At 39.8% G+C, this 20,758-nt stretch overlaps 1 protein-coding gene across 5 annotated transcripts in view; it reads right to left on the bottom strand.

Moving 5' to 3' along the window:
- Positions 1-20,758, bottom strand: part of AMBRA1 (autophagy and beclin 1 regulator 1) — a 124,760-nt gene that overhangs the window by 62,995 nt on the left and 41,007 nt on the right. For 4 of the 5 annotated variants that reach the window (XM_090140931.1, XM_090140934.1, XM_090140932.1 and 1 more), the window contains 2 exons: positions 11,331-11,414; positions 10,738-10,838 (listed from right to left, as the gene is read on the bottom strand). In XM_090140931.1, coding sequence (XP_089997057.1) covers positions 10,738-10,838; positions 11,331-11,414 — 185 coding nt within the window. The remainder of the gene's footprint in view (positions 1-10,737; positions 10,839-11,330; positions 11,415-20,758) is intronic. The other variant, XM_031593457.2, reaches the window with a different exon arrangement.

Genomic DNA, 20,758 nt, shown 5'->3' with positions numbered 1-20,758 from the left:
AACTATCACAGCAGAATCCAATAGCAAGCAATCATCTTCAATCTATATCCTAAATGGTAAAACTTTGATGCACTGCTCAGTTATCAAAAACCCCAGGTTAGCAAGCAGAAGGATCCAACGACACAATCTAATCCACCTGGGAAAGGGAGCTACAGATCAGTATACAGCATCCTTACCAATCCCTTATAAAACATACAGATGTCTGTGAGGGTAGTTCATAATGAAGGTAATAAATTTGGTTCAAAGTCTGCTCTCCCCATCACGCACAAAATGTAACCAAAATGAGAATTATTGTCTGCAAAGACAACAACAGTCTAACGTGGCGGGTCACTGAGAAAACCCACAGCTCCACAACTCTGCACACAGATCTCAACAGGTTCCTTTCCCTTCTCCTTCAAGAGTGGGGGTGATCTTTTTATTAAAAAGAAAGAAAGAAAGAAAGAAAGAAGCAGTGAGCTATGGGAAAATAATTTAAGGATAAGTGAGCTTTACCACCCACAAAGAGACATGTCCCCAAGGGGCCTTCACCGCCCACAAGATGATGAGCACTTCTGCAAAATCTTACCCCTTCTGATATAATGGTATCTAGAAATTCATCACTTTAACAATGCATACAAAAGGAATCAGCTAACACCCTTCATTTTTAAGAGCATCATCATTTCTTCCCAAGCTATGTTTCTTGGCTTTCTAAATCTCAAAGCCAGCTTTAGCTTTCCAATCACCAAAACAATAAAAGAAGGGCCGGCCTGTATCAGCAAATACTATGTGCAAGCTCTCTCACATTCAGTACTCACTTCTGTCACAAGGCACTAGAGCAGACTACAGCATGTGAAATGATGCACGTGGCTACTGGGGCCTCCTGCCTTGGGGTAATAGGAGACATCTAGTTGAGGCTATCACATAGACCAGAAACTGTGGGAAGAGTTCCTACACTCAAACTCCTTCCTGAGTTCAGGGAACAACTCTACTCGTTAAACACTCCATCTACTGAAAAAAAACGAACCGTTTCAACAATTAACTGCCAAAAGGTAGGTGGTGAATTTTATGAAGCAGTACCTTAAGAAATAAACAGAAAATCCAACTCTACCAATACCCAATGTCTGCTATTTGTTTCCAGTCTAAATTAGTCTGCATTTTTTTTATTCCTTTTCTCTCTAAACTGTGCTCTATCAGAAACCTTTCCCTCACTTTGGTATATCTAGACCAATCAAACAGCTATTACCCACTACTTCTTTGTTCAGCTGAGTACATTATGGTTATGTCACTCTATACCTGAAGTTTTCCTCAGCAGATTCTTTCTTCAGCTACTTTGAGTCCTTCTAAAGTGCAGAGAAAAATTAAGTAGATTTGTACACCACCTAGAATAGCGGTACTAAGACCACATAAAAAGACAACAACAATTTCATATTGCCTGTTTTATTGTAAGGCTTTAGAGCTACATAATCATGACAGGAATTCGTGCTTCCCTCAATCATCACAGGGAATGAAGCAAATGCGGGAAAGATCTATTCACCAAATCAACAGAGATTACCACAAGCCCAATTTTACTGCCTGCAATCAGATGTGGATTGATTCTTTGAACAACCAACAGCAACAGACCAGTAACAATGAACTAAAGGCTCCCAACCACACTCAACAGCTGGCTCATTTGAAGCACATCTTGCCTCTGGCCCAGGGTCATTGCACAAAAGCTGCTTCCTTTAACTGCCCGAAATCTTCCCCATTGTTTCAGTCTAATTCAGGGCTTTGAGTACCATACTGTTCCTGTTTGAAACACACTTCCAAAAAAGCATATGGAGGCCTGTGTACCAGGGCTGGTAACAATAACAGTGCAATTGCATCCCTCATCTCTTCTGGGAAATGTAATCATCGTAATCATCCCTCTAACAGAATGGCAAAAGTGTAATTAGCACTTCAGGGCTCTGTATTTGGGACCTCATAACCCTTTAGCAGAATCTTCTCCTATGAAGGATTGGGAAGGACAAAGTCATAAGCACTTCTGTAGCAAAAACTCCTCTCCTGGGGCAGCATAACCAAGGACAACACATCAAAAACATCTCCACAACTCCTGAAAGGCAGCCAGTCACAGACAACATCTGGCACACTTGAGTAAATGCAGATCATCTCAACTACTGCTAATCTCAGTGCAGGCACATTTCCAGATCCTAGCCAAAAATCCCCTGACACCTAACTCTTCATTAAGCATATCCTGTAAGACAAAGGGGTCTGCACTCACTCTGACTGTAAAAGTTGTACTCATTTTAATTTGCATTTGCAAATAAAATTGTAAGTTATGCTTATAACATATAGCAGCTAATCCACATCACCTTTTCCTGCAGAACATGCTGTGTAAGTGGGGGATTGAACAGTTTTTGGCTTTCTGGTTCAGCTTACCAAAAGGAAAATGAGTCTCTTGGCACAAGATAAGTATCCCCACAGAAGGCTAGTAACACAGCTTTCTCCGGTAAGGCTTGCACCTTCAGACAATCCTTGAAAGAGTCAGAAGTCCTCTGCAGTCATCAATGTCTTACAACAGGATATCCCAGTACATACAACTAGAAGCAGCTGTACCTACTCCTTCAAATAGAACTCCATTCTCACATACAGTGAGTCCAAACATCATTTCACTGCTCTTGTGTACTCCATGATTCAGAGAATCTCTGAAGGTCAATGATGGAAAGGATCTCTGGAGATTCTCTAGTCTAACCCTCTTGCTCATTGTAGGCTGAATTTCCTGGCACTGCCACTCCGCCAAGCAGTATTTACCCTCTGGAAGCAAGGCATTCCCAAAGGAGCATGCTCCATACAAACCAAACAGCTGTTGCTTTTCCTCCTCTCGAGGTTCTTTCTTTCTTAGTTTGTTATACTACCTCTGCTGCTTTCATTTTGTCCCTTCTGCTTCTCTTAAAGATATTTTTTTCTGCACCCAGCTGTCAGGGCAGGATGTAACCAGTCTAGTTTCAGGCATCTAAAGGTACCCACAATAGAAAGGTACTCTTCCCAAGTTCCTTATATAATCAGTGATAAATACACTGGCAATTCCATATAGGATTTAAAGCACCTAAGTTCAGCTCCCTCCAGATGATGAATCAGAGCAAAATCTTCTCTAACTACACAGGAAGCTTAGTTTCCCAAGTCAGATGACCAAAGAATTACAGTGTAAGTACCCCCTACAGTGCAAGTAGCTGTGGATTCTTATTTCCAACTGACTCATATTCCCTATCAATTAACACATTCACACTTAGCAGATTGAGATGAACTGCAGGTTAAGGTGCAAAAAACATAAAGGGAAGACGAGAACAAAAAGGACTAAGCAAAAGCAAGCTTTAAAATGATAACAGCACTATTTTGACTCTTCAGCTGCACCTTTATTCTGCAGTATTTAAGAGCCATTTTTAACATCTTCTGTGCTTGGACATGAAGAGGCAGCTCTTACTGTATAAAAACACTGATATACATATATTTTATTACAAGTTTATTTTAGAAATTAAACTGGTTTTAGAGACTGCGTATGAGCCTCAAGACTACTCTGGTCTCTACAATCAAACAAAAGTTTCTCCTAAAATGATTATTCATTTTATTCTGACGTGAGTTCATTCCTTCTGCCCTTCAGTCTCTAAAGCTTTGCATTCTTAATGCCCCAACCAAAAAACCTCATTGTACCTGTTCACAGCTGACAACACAGAAGTTTCTGTGGCACAGAGTACCTTTGCCTCTAAATGGAAGAAGTGAATAGAGGCATTGAACAAGCAGGGTGTTAGGAGCAGACAGTCAGATTAACGTTCTTCCATTCCAGCACACAACATACCCTGACACTTTCTTGCTGCCTATGCTTTCTGTATGTGACAGTGCACAGCAGAAGCTGATATCAAAACATGGATAAGTAACCACATGGATCTTCACCATGAAATTTGACAATTCGGATGGGAGGAAAAGGCTAAGTGGAAACAACATACACAACCTTTTCTTTTATATAAATGTACAATAAGACTACAGCTGAAAAAGGAGCTGCTGGACTGTCAATTAAGGCACAGAGTTGGGAAGAACAAGTTCACGGGTGTTTAGCAGAACAGTAAGAAATGACTGATGTACAGTAAAGATAAACCTGTAAGGTCTAAACATAGCATCTATAGATCAGCTAAATGTCCCCTGTGTAGCCACAAAAAGTTACATAATACCAGTTGGTTTCTAAGTTTGTTTTTCTTTAGTGATAAACTCATTCCTACATTCTGGGAAAGGGATCACATTTGAAGAATATTTACCACAAAGTTCATTTTCTGACCAGTGTCATGAAGTGGTAAGACACTGCAGCCAGTGCTGCAGAATCTACAAAGAAGTCAATGCTAGATCTAATACTAAGATATAGTTCACTCACAGACATTCATCACTGGCTTTTTATGTTAGCTTGCTCCTGCCTTTTTATCTAAGACAACTCCACGAATTTGGCTGAGCATCCTCATCTTCTACTCCTTTTCACAATAGATAGATTTGTAGAGCAACACAGTCAATGAACATAGATAGCATTCTGTTTCTGTTACAAGTCTGTTGGGTACCGCTTAATACAAAAAGATGTGAGCCTTTGAGTCAACTCATTCTCTGTGGTCTCTCTATAGCCTTGTCACCGGCCAATAAACATAAGAAGCTTAAAGCATACCTCAGGTTTTTTTTTTTATTGGAGACCTGTAAATATCTATCACCTTCATGACACATTAGAGAACTGTTTACATTTTTTTGTGAAAATACAGCCTCTCACCCAGAAATATAAAGAAGAGAGGCTGTAGCATTGAACTGTAGATGTATAAAGTAGCTACAGCAGGGAGAGAAAAATGTGCTTTTGAGGAATTGAGCAACATCCTTCCCAGAGAAAGTGGAGTACACACCTGCTAACAGTGAGAAAAACAGGGGTACAGGAACAAGAAGGAAGTATTTTCCAATCAACTCTTGATGACCTTTTGGAGTTGAGTCATCTATTTCTTTCTACCTTGTACAGTTCTGGATTGCTGCAAACACATTTGAAAGGTGAGGGCATCTCAGAATAGAATTCACAGCTCACTATGACACTGGGAGCAACAGAACAGAGTTAGGTCAAGAAAACTTAGCTATGGGAGGCATTCACACCTGTGATGCCAGAGGAACTGGAGAATCTAACTGCAATACTGTTTCCAAGGCAACCAAAGCAGCCTCTTATCACGATCGCTTTCACCATTAGAGCATAAACAAAAGGTTACTGGTGAATTCTAGTAGCAGCAGCAACAAATACGCTTTCTAATAGTCTGTGTCAGAGGCTCATCAACATCCATTTTAACTCATGGTGAGTTAGAGTCATTCACTTGAATTTGAACAAGTGAGCTCTTAACACAGCTAGAGTGCTAAGAGATTGGGAACATGTAGCAAGAAACATCATTAGGTCACTGCCTTAGTTTTCCTAATAAGAATTATCATGACCTCATACAAATCTTCCTGTCACAGAGAAAAGACAATATTTACACACCATCTTAGTCAATTTTTATCTAAACAAAACTTCAAATGCTCTAGCTATTGTGCCTTAATAGTTTCTGGCAGAAGTACAGAAACCAGAAGCTGAGCTTCTGCATCGCTTGAAGACATACAGCCTGGAATTCTCCCACAGATACTAACTTTGAAAACAATGGGACAGTTCATGTGATTTTGCGAAAATACCATCTGGGTAGTATACACGAAGTCCAACAACCCAAATCAGAGGCAGGCTGTCAACGTTACAGTACTACTAAGTTTAAGATGACCAATTTCACCTACAGCTTCAGCCCTATTCCACTGCAAGAGATTTGCTATGTTGGCACCTAAACAGAATCACAGAATGGCCAGGGTTGGAAGGGACTCAAGGATCGTGAATCTCCAACCCCCCCGCTGCATGCAGGGCCACCAACCTCCACATTCAATGCTAGTCCAGGCTGCCCAGGGCCCCATCCAATCTGGCCTTGAACACCTCCAGGGACGGGGCATCCACACCCTCTCTGGGCAGCCTGTTCCAGTACCTCACCACTCTCTCTGTAAAGAATTTCCCCCTGACATCCAACCTAAATCTCCCCTCCTTCAACTTAAAACCATTTTCCCTCGTCCTGCAGTTATCTACCCTTTGAAAGAGTTGATTCCTCTCCTGTTTGTAGGCTCCCTTTAGGTATTGAAAGGCTGCAATGAGGTCACCCCACAGTCTTCCTTTCTCCAGAACCAAAACTGCAGCATTAGCACTCTTGTAGCAAGTTATATACTGAACAGGGATAAGTTATGGAAAAATCTGTAATACCAAGCTTATTTCTTGCAAACATGTGTTTATTCTCTGGTCTGAATCTATTATCCTAAAATAGCAAGGAAAACACTCAAAACCTGTAAATGTAGACTGTCATTCAGGGCCATTCAGCCCTTAAGTTATTCTGAGTATGGATTTGCCCATGAGATGGAGAACTTTGAGCAACTGTGCTGACTTGCATTTCAGTAGATAAAGTCTGGTGGCAAAGTCAGAACGCACAAACACAGTCTGTATCCACACACTGAAAAAAATCTTTTATTTGTTGAGATGCGCATAACTGAAAGTTGTCTATTAAACCAAAGCAAGGTGAGAAAGAAGCATTTCCAGTAAAAGACCTCCTGCTGATTAAAAGGACCATCAACAAACAGGCACCTGTGCCAGTTTTTAGGGTCCCCTGCAAAGTTCCTTGGCAAACAGTGATTTTCTTCATCTGACTTTGCACTAAACTGAAACCAATGCCTTCTTTATTTCACTGTAACACCTGCATATCTTTGTCCATGCTGAAGTAGTCAAATTACTATACAGCCTAAAGGAAAAGCTCACACAGGCAAAAGAGGCTAGAAGCGCTTCAGTAGGAATGAAGGGGACTTTTATTTAAATATAAAGAATATTTATATTTACTCATTTTTAATAACACATTAGGAACTACATTTGACTACAATCAGATGCCAAAAAAACATCCATGACTTGTTTTTCAACTTTACTGTCCTGCTCACAGTGTGACTCAGGATGAAGAAATCTACAAACAAAATACTGGACAGAAATCCTCAGCCTCAAGGAAAAATGTAAGAAAAACTAAGAAAAAAACAGTTGAAGGTGGTAAACAACACTGAGCTGTGTCTTCCTTGATCCAGAGCCAGGCATGTTATGCTGCTGAACTCTGCCACAGCACTAACTCCCATTAAGAAATGTGTAACCTCATCTTGCAGAACAGCTCTTTGGTCTCTCCTGGGAGGCACAAGTGCCTATCAGAACAAAAAGAAAAAAACACACTCTGCTGGTTAGACTAGAAGACAAACAGTCCCAAGACACTGTAGTCCATCGCATGAAATAGGTCAGTCCTACTGAATACAAAGCCAAAATGTATTTATCGCTTTCACTGACTCTTAAAAAAAAAATCCAACTAGTTTTCACTGTATGGATGTCTCCTTGGAGACCATAACTCCATCATCTATGTCAGTTCAATAAGGAGAGAAGAGTCCAAAGGGCAGCTTACAGCCCACACTACCAAGAGTATCAGAAGAGCTACCAAATGAACTCCCAGATTTCTTGAAATAAAATGAGAATGTGGAAGACTGAAAAATGTTAGCGTTATACCAGTATTTTAAAAGGTTGAAATAGGATGAGACATGTCAGTCTTGTCAGCCTGACATCGATTCCAGACAAAATAATGAAAAAGCTGATATAAGACTCAGTTAATAAAGGATTAAAGGAGGACAGTGTAATTACTGCCAATCAACATAGACTTTACAGGAAAATATAACTTGTCAAACTACCAACACTTTTTGGTGTGATTACAAGTTTGAATGCTACAGGTAACAATGTTGATGTAGTAAATTTCCATACAGTGTTTTACTTGGTGCCACAAAACACAGTGATGTAGTGTATCGTATCTGCTAATGTAAGGATCTACGCTGCACCAGGGGATGCTGGGGAAGGATGGTGCTCCAGGGAATTGTTTTTGTTCCAATGCTATATGCAAATTAGGCTGCTGGCATGAGATGTCTGTCATGTTGACTAGTACCCTTTAATTCCCCCCACCTTGAGCTCCGTCTGATTTACCCATCTGTTGTCCTTTCCTACCTTCACCTGGAAGTGTTTTGGAGAGGGGATGGCTGCATGCCCCTGACTAGAACAAGGGTATCTAACCCTGACCTAAGCCCTGCCTCACATCTATAAGACCTCTCATATCAACGATGCCATGCTCCACAATGTTGTTGTTGTGCTAGCCCATCCACTTAAATAACTCATTATTTCGGGGAGTTCGTTAAGATTGCATTTATTCACAAGACACCCTCTCCTAGCAAGGAACTACTGTCTTTAAGAGTTGCAGGAGAACAACATTAAATAATGGAAAGTTGTTCACATAAAGTAGAAATCTGAAAGAAAATGTGGACAGAACTTGACAGCAAGAAGTTTGACAGTAAGAAATTTAGTCAGTACAATACAAAAAACACAAACTCTTATGATGTCTGCTTCTTTTATTTCCTTTCCTCATATAGCAATAAATGGGACAGGGGAAGAGTAACCAAGAGCTCCTATGAACACGCGGCCAACAGAAGTCTACTGTCAGCTTTTATGCAAGCTGTCAGGTTAGGTATTTGTTTTCTGGCATCTTTCCCAAATCCTGTAGAGGATGTATAAGAAATACATTTGGCATTTATGGATTAAAAAAAACAAAAAAACAGAAGTAATATTCTGGATGCACCATAGGATAAGCAGTTTAAGGCACTGAAGTTTTGATTAGCCTTATTTAAGTGAAAGATAATTGATTTTTCCTCAGCCAAGCCTGGCAACCTCACCTGTAATTGCCAGGCCAGGGTTAAAGTATTCATAAGTTTTTTCACTATGGTAGTGAAGAAAGAACTACCACTTTGGCAAGGACTAACTAGAAAAGAAGGCATACTGTCTGCGTTGCAACTTTCAACAGCCCCAAAATAAAGTATCAAAAATGCCAATGCTGCTGATTGACCTAATGACCACAAGAAATTCTCAATTCCACAACTGCCACCTCGCTTTCTAGTTCTCATCCTTCACACCTCCACCTAATATTTACATCTTTAACTTTCCTGGCTTCTGTAACACATTAACATGTTTTTGAACGCAAGTGTAAAACATTTTGAAAGCTGAAAGTGTAGGTACAGACCAAAATAAACAGAATGCTGAAATAAAGTATGACAAGGAATTGCTGCATTAGGAGAATTACTTTTATATTTAAGTCAGTGAAAGTCTTCACTTGGAATCCCAGCCATTTCCAGTGTGAGGTACCATAACACTGCAGCAGCCAATAAACCTTTGCTGAAGTATATTCTGCACAGTACCATACAGAAAAGATTGGTCTTGTAATCACAGAGCTTCCAGCAGACAACTTCCATCTTCTTTCGTTAATCTTGGCATGCATGCTGCAAACAACAAATGTGCATTTGCAGGCTCAAACTCCCTCAAACGTGCAAGGAGGAGAAGCCAGGCTGCTTCCCAGTCACTAAGGAATAGCAGACTATGAGGAGGGCTGGAAGAGGGTTGAAGGCAGGTGTCCCCTGCAAAGCTGGGCTTCAGAAAAGCTCTGCAGTGTTGCCTGGCAGCAAGTAATTATCTGCCAGTGTGCTGTTTCCATGTGCCAACAACTGAAGCCCACACAGGCAGCAAGCATGGGAAAGTACATGCGTCAGCTAAAGCTTCAGGCTAATTTCACTGTTTCCTAATAAAAAATAGCGGAGGTGCTTTGAAGCCTAATCTATTTCAACAAGGTCTATGAACCATACATTCACTCAGACAAAAACGACCACAGACAAAAATCCAGGAGATGTTTCTTGCACTTAAGAACCAGAAATCAAAGACAAGACCCTTATCCTACAAAATAAGCCATGCAAAAACCACAGCTCCATACGTGAACAGCTGGGAAATCTCCAGTGTAGGTGCAACATGGTTTAGGCATAGCTGATGGTAGCTTAGGATAAGCTAAAGGTCTCTCAAGACTCTGTGCAACCCTTACAGCACCCCTTTCAGTGATGAAACTGCCTTCAAACAGGAAAAAAGCACATCCTGGTCTATCTGTCCATACCTTGTCTGTCGTTCTCCCTCAAGATCCAAGATGCCTTCCCTGCACTTGGGTTAATTACAGAGCAACTGAGAATCAGCTAAAAAAGCACCCTCAAGAGTTATGTCATCCAGAGCCATTTCATTCATGAGCTGCAAAAGTGTGTCGACTCTTGTTCCCTTCCACATCCCCTCCCGCCTCTGCATGCCCTTTAAGGCTCCCAGATGCCTGTGCACCATATGTGGTGGCAGCCTAGCTTTTTAATGCACACTTATTAAGATCCTAATTGAATCCTGCATTGTCTTGTGTGCATCTTGCCAGCCAGAACACGAACAAGGCACCCTATAATTCAATTAGAAGGACCTGCAGCAAACTGATCATTAGTCTGTCAGGTTGTTAAGTAAAAGACATCTAGAAATAGGGAAGGAAGCTAAACAAAGACAATTGTTAACAGCACCCCTCCCCAAATCACGCTGACAATCCCATATATATCTTTGAAGAATGGAAGCTGCAATGCCCAAGAATTCGAATGATAGTTTACCATCATGTCCTAACAGTCCTCTCTCTTGTTTCAGGGGACTTTAAACATCAACAGTTGGAATTAGCCTTTTCCTGATGGTCTTCTTCTGCACAGATTCATGAGAAAAAATAACAATAACATACACAACAACTTCAAACAAGGAAATCTCATTACCTGCCAAAACCCTGTTGACAGAAGAATGAGTGGCCAAGCCAGGCTGTCCCCTCTCATGGAAAATTCCAGCATAAGGCAAATACTCTGGCAGCAAGAAGCGTCTGCAAAACAGAGACTGTAAATGTACCTGAAGACACATCTCAGTATGCTACAGCAATTGCTTTGAGGAAATATGACTAAATCTCAGCACATTATAGCAGAAGGAAGACTGGACTCCTCCGCTTACCAAGGCACCTCACCGCTTGAGATGAATGGCAAGTTACAGATTAGATCTTCCTCTGATCTACGTGGCTTTGAAGTCACCATCAAGCAAATCCTTCCCACAATAGCTTCCTAATCTTAAACCAGCAAGTCTCACTAAGAATTTCCCATCAGATTCTTTTCTCCTCCTAATATGTCCAAACATGCAGGTAAGAAATGCTAAGATCATTGATGATGCTAATATGCCATCGCAGGAGTTCCAGAAATTGCCAGCCAAGAAAACGGCAGCCTTGCACAAGAAAGAAAATCAATCTGAAAGTACCATAGAGTTGCACTTCAACTAGCTCCTCCAGGATTTTCACATCCTTCTATTCTATAAGTAGAAGCCTTACCTTGGGACAAAGCGCCCCAGCGATGGCGCAGACATGCGGGCATTACGGGGAGCTCGGTGCCTGGATCGATCTCCATTGTCCCTTCAGCAAAAGAAAAACAAAATTGCACATTGAAAATACAATGTAATAAAATATTCTCCATGAATGGGGGAAAAAAAAAAAAGGCGATGTCAGCTAGTCATCTTGAGGACACTATTGAGTTTTAATGGTTCTCTTGCATAAGTCGTATGCTTCTTATGTTCCAAATTCATACAGTTTATTATACCAGAAATGTCTGATAGCTTTGCATATAGATTGCCTAATACGCAGTTTCCTCATTGTTTGTCAGTGTCTCAAAAGCATCAACAAAATCACAGTCAATTAATTAAAGTCAGTATCCAAATAAATGAATCTGAAACCTTGTGATTTGGACCATGAGAACAAAAGCAAGCACACCACAGTCCTGAAGAAAATGTTCTGCTAGCCAAGGACATCTGCAACATTTCACCTGTTCATTTCCAGAAGTTCTGGCTAAGGAACATCATCTGCAGACTCCTTCTGAGCTCTCTCCTTTCAAAGTCCAGTTTAAATGCCATCACAACTTAAAATAAATCTCACTTTTCACAAGCTTTTTCTGTGAAGTCAGAAATGTTAAGTGGTATCAGACAAAACCATAGCTCTTCAAAAACCTCTCATTCTGTTTCACAGCAAATGACTATACCTTGAAGAATGAGGTGAAAGGGTTTAGAATCTTTTGTCCTACAGTAGGTACAGGAAAGCCTTCTTCCCCATAACAGTGCAAGACAAAAAAGGCTGCCCAGAGTGGAATTGCCATCCTTGGATGTCCCAAGCCAGAACTAGACAAAGTCATGGATGATTTTGGTAAAAGCAACCCCACATGAAGCAGCCGGAGCCAAGACTGAAGGACCTCCAGCAAGCAAAATTCCTGACACTGCATTCATAGATGTCAGAGTGCCTGACAAAATCACACTCCATCACTAAGCTGAAACAGATCTCCACAATGCTTCACGCTTTGAATTCAAAAATTTACTCTCTGTATGACCTTGCACAAGCAGTATGTTCTCCTTGGATTCCAGACTCCCATCTGTCTGCATTCCTAACTACCCTCCTCCCAGGCAGTTGTGGGGAGAATACTACTTACAAACCCCTAGAATCCCTAGAAAACTAAATATTCCTTAAGTAACACACTAGCAGTGCGTTCCTAACCAACTCCAGCAAGTTGTGCGTGTGGTTGGGATTGTTTTCTTCTTTTCTTCTTTTGTTTTTTTTTTTTAAAGTCAGTGAGCAAGAAACGTGGGCTGAGAAGAAAGTCCATTGCATGGCTGTTTCCCACACACTTGAGGAACCAAGAACACAAGAGCAGAGGTTGTTCTGCAAAGTTTATTAGCATTTCAAGTTATTTCACCAAAATAAAATCTAAATCAAAGCTCAAAGCATCCATTTCTTCTCCTGTTGCAGAAGCAGCACTTGCTGTTCACAGCCAAAGCCACACCTCTCCCTGAGGTTTCTGTGAAACCAGCAGGGGTTTCTGAAATCAGCAAAATAAAAGATGCTGCTGTTTTTTTTATCAGAAGCCTCCACTCTAGTAGGAAGCAGATCAATAACAGAAGAAATACTGAGAAGTCTGAGTGCTGACATATCAACTTTTCCTGTTAAAAAGAAAAGGCAACAGGGGACAGCAAGCATTCTGTTCCAGATCCTGCCACACACAGCAAGAGCTGGTGAAAGTCAAACAAGAAATACAGGGTTTTTTTTCTTCTTTTTTCTAAAGAGTTCACTTAGTAGTTTTTGAAACTATGCTGATATGCAGCCCTGGCAGAACAAGAGCCAAATGGTTTTCAGGATCTGTACTTGTTTTAGACATCTACCAGAATCACAAGATGCTCTTGTAACAGATAAATAAACACAAGAGAAACAACAGGATTACACCCTGTAGAACTACCCAGATAAAGAGAATCTCTGTAACAGGCTTCAAAAGGAATGAGCAAGCAAATTTAAAAAGGTGAAGGTGCAAAGTTTTGCACAGCAGAAATCAAGAGTCCTTAAGCAACTGATTCCGGTATTTTAAAATGGCACTAACCAAAGTTGCATAGAAACAATTTAGGACACATACTGTCTGATGAACTGAAGTGGAAGATGGGAGAACTCAAATGGGAGAAATCCTTTACTATCTCTGCTTACGTAATTCCCTCAATACAAACAGTCAGAAAGGTAAAAAACAGACTATACTTTCTTCAGTTTTCATCACAACAGACAGCCTCTAGAGATTCAGAATAAAGCAATCTACTTTTAAGACTCCTCTAAAAATTAAAATAAATAAATACAATTTAACCCCCCTCCATTCTAACTACCACTACCCTATGACTTATGCAATAGGATTTGGAATAAGAGACCATCCTGTGAGAATGACAAAATTTCCAAGTACCAGAATGGAAGCGTAAGATACACTCGCTTAGCTGTTTGTGTGAAAAGGGAATATTACCAAACATCACTCTGAATCACTAGTTTACAGAGTCATTTATATCTAAACTCCTATGCTCAACGTCATGTAAGAGTTTTTGAGCATCTACTGCTGTAAAGCTAGAACAGCTGATATTACCCTGGTGCCAGCTGAAGATTATTTCTGCACCTTCTAAAAAGGAAAATAAAAAGCTCTACAGATCAGTAAAGATGGGTGGCACTTTGTGTTATTTCTGTACTACACACTGCCTGCTGACAGAGGGAGGAGAGCAGATGTTAGATTGACTGCAGTGCCAGCGTGAAGCGCTCCTGCAAGAAACTAAAAGCTTCCTACAAAGTTCTCTAAAGTAGGAGTGAAAACCACATGTTCCACTTCCTACCTAATGTCAACTACCTATAGACTAATTCAGCTAATTATTTGCAGTTAATTAACATAACCTGAAAAGATAAATCCCTCAGTATATTTGTACTCATATGCTTCCTCTGCAAAACGACCCAACAGCTTCCTTGCAAAAACAAATGAAACCAATTTGTCACGGCAAGTGCTGTAACAGGGTTGTAAAGTCTCCTGGAATATCCTCTGCTGTCAGTGCACCAGCAAAAGCAAATGGCACAGGGAAACTTCTGAAGAAGAAACAAAACCAGACTAGTTTGTCTGAGGAGGAAAACTGCGAACTCCAAGAAATGGTCAACAAACTTAACGGGTCTGGCCCAGAATTCAGGTTACAGATAACTTGCTTAGATCCCAGCATGGAATAATTCTGAACAGCAACATGGTGAGTAAGAGTTGGTAGGAGAAAAACAGCATTAACACAGAAAGGAGCAGGAAGAGAAAGCAACGTTCCCATACATTTAAGAAGGCTTGTAAAGCTTATGGAATGGAAGAAGGATGAGAGTTTATATAAACTGGATTTCTTCTTGGTACTTTTCTTGCCTGTTGACTGGAGTATATAGAATGGAGTGGAAATGATGGCTGTGAAAACAGATATATAGGTGCTAAACTATGCATTCTAGAGTTTGTAGAATAAAGGCTTTCTTTCTTGTGTAGTAACTCTGCTACCGCATTAATAACTGAATGTATACAGAAGATAGTCAAGATCATCAGAAAAGGAAAAAAAAAGGTTTTGCTTTTCAATCTTGGCAACAGTAATCTTTAATATTAAGAAGTTGTTGTATTAGGAAGTGAAATTAAACACACGGCATGGAATTTCTAATGCAATCTGTCGGTCCCATTGTAGTCAACATTAAAACTCCCACTGCCTACACTGCCAACAGAATTAGGTCAACAAGGACCATTTTAAAAAGCCATTTAATTATCAGAGCCAGTACCAGTAAAGTCACACAAGCACGAAAGAATCAAATTATGCCAGACCAAGCCAATTGTTCCATATTTTTGGCATTTTATAGCGCTTCGTCTGATTGAATTTAAAATGCTAAATCAATTTCTATTGCAGAGGTTTCTGCACTTCATTCTGATGCTATATAACTGGTAAAGTAGCATCTACAAATATCTTGAAGGGTTGGCACTGGATTCAGTTACACCATCAATATAATACAAAGAAAAGCTTTGTCAGAATTTCAAACATGAGGCATCTCCACACACTTGCTAGTAGTTGTCTAAGACTGCAGCAGGTTACTTCAGAGGAATCAGCATAAGGGCAGCATTAGCATAAAGACCATATTGAGAGCTCGGAAGAGGTTACCAAAAAGAACTATTTGACTTTGGAGGCTGGCCAAAACTGACCCAAGTCCTTTAGAGAGTACACTTACAATGTCAATAAAATGGCCATGAAGAAGAAACAGAACCTGTGTAGTTCACAGGATTCTCTGAGGATTTGGATGGAAACAGATGACATATTGTGAAGAGCATACTCACAACAGCTGCATAGGACAACAAAATAAAGCACATTATGTTTCATCAAAGGTACAGAAGCACAAAGGAAAAGGAGTGTGGGGGGCAGCGGGCACATTATGTTTGCTAGTGATTCTAAGAACATGTCAACCACTTCCTAGCACCATTACTGATGAGTAAGAGATATACAGCACTGCGAGCACAGTGACAGTAAATTAACTACTGGCTTTACAACTGAGAAGATCAAGACATCAGAAAATGTTAGAACTTCAGCTTTTTTCTGCCTGATCTTGCAAGATCCTGAGGATCTCCTGCAAACCAAGAAAACTAGAAGCATTTCTAGGAAATAAGCCTCTCAAAATTAAGAGGTAAACACAACATAAACAAAACCTTGATGTTCTCAGTATTTCATTAAGATACACATATCTTAGAAGATGAAAGTCACAATGCAAGTTGCTGTAACTGCAGAAAGACATGATAGCTGGAGTAATGTCCTGGATCAATATGGTTAGTCTCTTAAAAGCATACAGTTTCCACCCTATAGATGCTATTTTATCGTAATTCTTAAGTCTTGAAAAATCTGTAAACTCAATCCAGAAAAAGGGGGCCATCCTACTTATGACTGAGGACAACAGCATCTTACTTAAAAACAGGAATACGTTTAACAGAAAAGATTCAAGGCAATCTCTGAGTAGAGATTTTCTCCATATGTAGGTACAAATAGGTAAGCATGGCACACTGGGCATATTGAAAAAGGTAACAAATATCAACATACACAGACTTAAAAAAGGATGAAAACTTTGATTTAAATAAATGTACAATCTCAAAGATTAAAAGCATAATCTTTTCTACCTGTCTTTTAAAGGTATGACCATTATCAAAGTACTTAGAACAGAAGGACACAAGAACCAAGAAAACTTAAGCAAAAAGAGGCATACACCACACTAAAACCTTTTCCTGGCATTAGGTATATTGGACCATGGAACAGAATCTCAAACATAACAGCAGAAGTTGAACAAAACTGAAGAATAAAAACATGAAAGAACAGCACTGCTGCCCAGATAGAGAGGTAAGGAATAGAAGAGATTATTTACATAGCCACTTAACGTGGTAATTGATGAAGAAGTTAGGTAAGTCACTCAAGACATAGTGCTCTCCATTTTCTTATGTTCTTCTGAAGGCTTAAATGTCAGTCAAAACAAGCAGTTTTCTCAAGAAAAGTTTTCTCTGGTGTTCCCATGTATTTATCAACTAAAACTTGGTAACAGCAATGGTATTATAGATTGCTGTGTTACTAATGGCTCTCCTGTCTAGAGGGAAACAAAACCTCCAGCCTTGATTACCTTTTAGAGGGCCATTCTGAGGGAAATGTATTTACAAGATTAAAAATGGCACTTCAGGAGATGAAGTGTTTCAGACAAGCATCACATAAGAGAGGATTTGTCACCCGGTCAAGAGAAATAGCAGCACTTTCCTGTTAAACACTGAGGATTAATTGCTTCAGAGAAACACTAATTTCAAATCACAACAAAGCCCTCTTATCCAGGAGCAAAGCAGGTATCCAGTTGACTCTATTCTAATCACCTCACTATGTGGTGGAACTTTCAAACAGATAACATCTTATTCTAAAAGGTGTCATACCCCATAGCTACATCAAATCCTTAGAAAACAGAAACAGAGGCTGGACAGAGGTAGAGAATCCCTACACCCCAGCCTAGAACTGACAATGGAGTACTGAGGAAACAACTGTATTCAATGTTTTGTTAAAAAAGAAAAAAGAAAAAAAGATCATCGAACAGTACAACTGCCTTTCTTTGGAGAGCCTTTAACTGGGCATTTTCAAGCACTTGAACATGAATATGAGCAGTGAAAGCATCACTACAGCTAAGTCTAATCAATTCACAACTGGTGCTCATTCAGTAGTTTGTACAGCAAACATGTAACAGCTGCCCCATTGGACTTCAGTACTGGAATTGTCAAAAGCAAGCACTAGCTTTTTTTTTTTTTTTAGTAGAATACATTGACTATTGCTATGCTACTCTTCCAAGAGAAATAGAAATGAAAATATAATTGCACACTAAACACAACTATCAGTTCTACAGGTTTGCAAAAAGCTAACCACAGCGTGCTCTGTATGCTCAGCAACAAAAATGTTTCCTTAATCACTCTCATCAACACCAGACATCATTTACCAGGTAATCCTGTTTGAATTAAGAGTTTCAGAGACAAAAAGTAAAGGCAAAAAGAAGACAATGAATATAATTTCTAAGTAGCTTAAGTTGCAGAAAAACTCAGAAGGGTGAAGGATCCAGTCTTGACATGAAGAGCGTTTCAAGAAGCCCAGGCAACATACAGTGTGGGAAACAATTAGAGCTTTTCTGCCAACTGACACCTTCCAAGAGGCACTTGTTCCTTTACCACTATTATGAAGACACTCGCCTTGCTGGAATCTGACTTACTAGTTAAACAGCATTATGCTGGAGAGGTTAGCAATATCCTGCAGTGCTCCTGCAAGGAAATAGTCATTGCCTGTCACTGCATCCAAGCAGTATTATTAGACATTAAGACCAAGATAAGGAGAATATAAAAGACTGTCACAAAAGATAAAGATAAAAAGAACAGGGAAAATGAAGCTGCAGGCTATTATGAGCAGATCACAAGCCAAACTAAGACTCTCACTAATCCTTGAAAAGTGAAGTTCAAAGAGTAGGTTCAGTATCATTCCCATTCATCCAGGACTTGTTAGCATTCTTAGCCTGCAACTGTGTTCAAGATGATGAATACAATTAACATAAATTGCTGTGTATCTAGAAGCAACATCCTAGTGCTAACTGCTACAGAAACCTACGCCAGAGCGAAGAACAACAAATGCGACCATCAAGTTCCAATCAGTTGGCACCAAAAACATAGATAAACAGGCTCCAGAAGGAAACAACAACAAAGGCAGCTACATGCCACAAACAGTAATCCTGTTTTTTTATATTTATCTCTGGACTCAAGTAACAAAACACTAACAAGAGTATTATTTGTGGGTGCTCATGTAGGAGAGACGAATGACAAACTTTCCATCTAAGACTTCCAGAAAGAAATTGCTGTTCTTTCAGCAGTTTTCCAATGAACCAAAAATTCTAAAAATCTTTTTTCACCAACATATAAGCAACAAGTGCATATGTATTTTCCATCTCCTATCTAGTGTTTTGTTAACCTCAAATGTAAACATCAGGATAGCATCAGTATGAAAGAAACAGAAGTATAACCGCTGTTACAAATCTTGCAGTTTAGCTATGCTACTTTTCTCTCACCACACCAAAACGCTATCATTGATAAGTCATCTCTCTCACTCATCTTCACTACACTGTATCAGAACTGAATATTTGGCATCCCATCCACATGGACGTGATGTCAACTAAGCTACAATCATCTTACAAAGTAGCCTTCTTCCTTACCTCCGGGATTCCCTACTCCCTTCTCAACAGAATTGCTTTTAGTTGCTGTCCTGGAACTGCTGATTAAAAAGCTCCATACTTATCTCAAATCTCACAAAAACTCCAGCCCTTCTAAACTCTCTGTTCTCCTGACAATAAAACTCCAGTCCTACTTTTCAGAGTTTCTTTTGCAGAAGTTGAAGGCTATCACAATAATTGAAAAAGGACTCTGAAATAAATTAATGCACACTGGACAGGGAAAACAGCAGGTACATTGTGAACTGATTGCATTTCTACAGATTAGTGCTTTAATAGTTCTGCATCTCCAGCAAACAATATGTAGTTAGATTGAAAAGGCAAAAACTGGATTTTAAAACAAGTATGGAATTCCTTCATGAGTATAAGGAAAAAAATATTTCAGTAAATGGTAATCTTAAACTCTTCTCCCCTCATTCACTTTAACCATCCAAACATTTCTTTCCATTCGGGCATTAAGAAAACTACATGCTAATTTTTCATTGCGATACGCAACTCCTTTTCCACACCCAATTTCCACCCTTCCCCTTGACAAGCAACTGAGAGAAGAGTCAAAAGCCTGTGCTATCCAATTGACACTGAGTAACCACATTGCCATGGCCACTGCACATCCCTTCAGGCTTTTCTCAGGTAATACTAATTCAGAACACAACTGCTTCCAGGCAGTTCCTAATATTTTCAGATACCAAGACACATCACGCTTTCTAAAAAATATAAAAGATATATTACATTAAGACATTCTGAAAGAAAAGTGATTGCCTGGATATCTTGCAGAAGTGCCTAATTAGCCATGAACTTTCCTACTTAATACATAAAAGTTAAACCAAAATGCCAGCTCCAAGCAGAACACTGGCTATCACTGAAAAAAACAAAACAATTCATCTACAGAAGAAGGGAAAAATCTACCATATCACTCTCTAAAATAAAATCATATTAAAACAAAGTACAAGTGAGACATACTGACCCAATAAAGAGGCAACCAGCTGGCAGACTTCAATCACTGAACTTATTAAGACAAGAGAGTACTGGAAGAACTTGGATTTGCCAATTCTAGTTGTGACAGCATCAATAATGAAACTGCAAGTGGCAGAAAATAGACATGGTGGACTCTTACACGCTTATGGAGGGACCTCTTCCAGATGCCCATCTGAGAAGTCTAGGTCCAGAAATGCTTTAAATGAAAGGATTTAAAGTTGACAAAAAAAGCTAAATGATTTTACCCAGAATCTTGTAAGCTTTCCACAGGTGATCCATCACTTCTGCTAAGCAAAAGACTGCTTCCACAAAAACAAAGTGCCCATTATGGTCTCAGTAGAACAGTGCCTATGGTGCTCATATTCTCTGCTTGGGTGCTCTGAAATGTCTTAAAAGAAATAAAAAAGATAAAGCACCAAAACAAGTTCTCTAGGTCTGGGAGGTGAAATCCTTCTTGTATAGAGACAGCACAGGAAAGACCTTCCTATTCTGTGACAGTGGCACAACTGAATGCCCAACACACATGCTTTTAAGAAGAATGAAAAAGGACAAAAGAAGAAAAAGCTGCAGATGTTAAAGAAGTGTTATCTCCAAGATCCTTCATAACTACATTCTAACAGGCAACTCCTGCCCTCAAAAGCAGGAGTCAGCCACAGCCACACCTTTAGCCCCAGCTTGAA

The sequence above is a fragment of the Phasianus colchicus genome, chromosome 5, assembly GCF_987193195.1.
Source record: "Phasianus colchicus chromosome 5, bPhaCol1.hap1.1, whole genome shotgun sequence".
Classification (NCBI taxonomy): Eukaryota; Metazoa; Chordata; class Aves; order Galliformes; family Phasianidae; genus Phasianus; species Phasianus colchicus.
The sequence above is the reverse complement of the archived record's forward strand: the minus strand, read 5'-3'. Positions and strand labels throughout refer to the sequence as shown.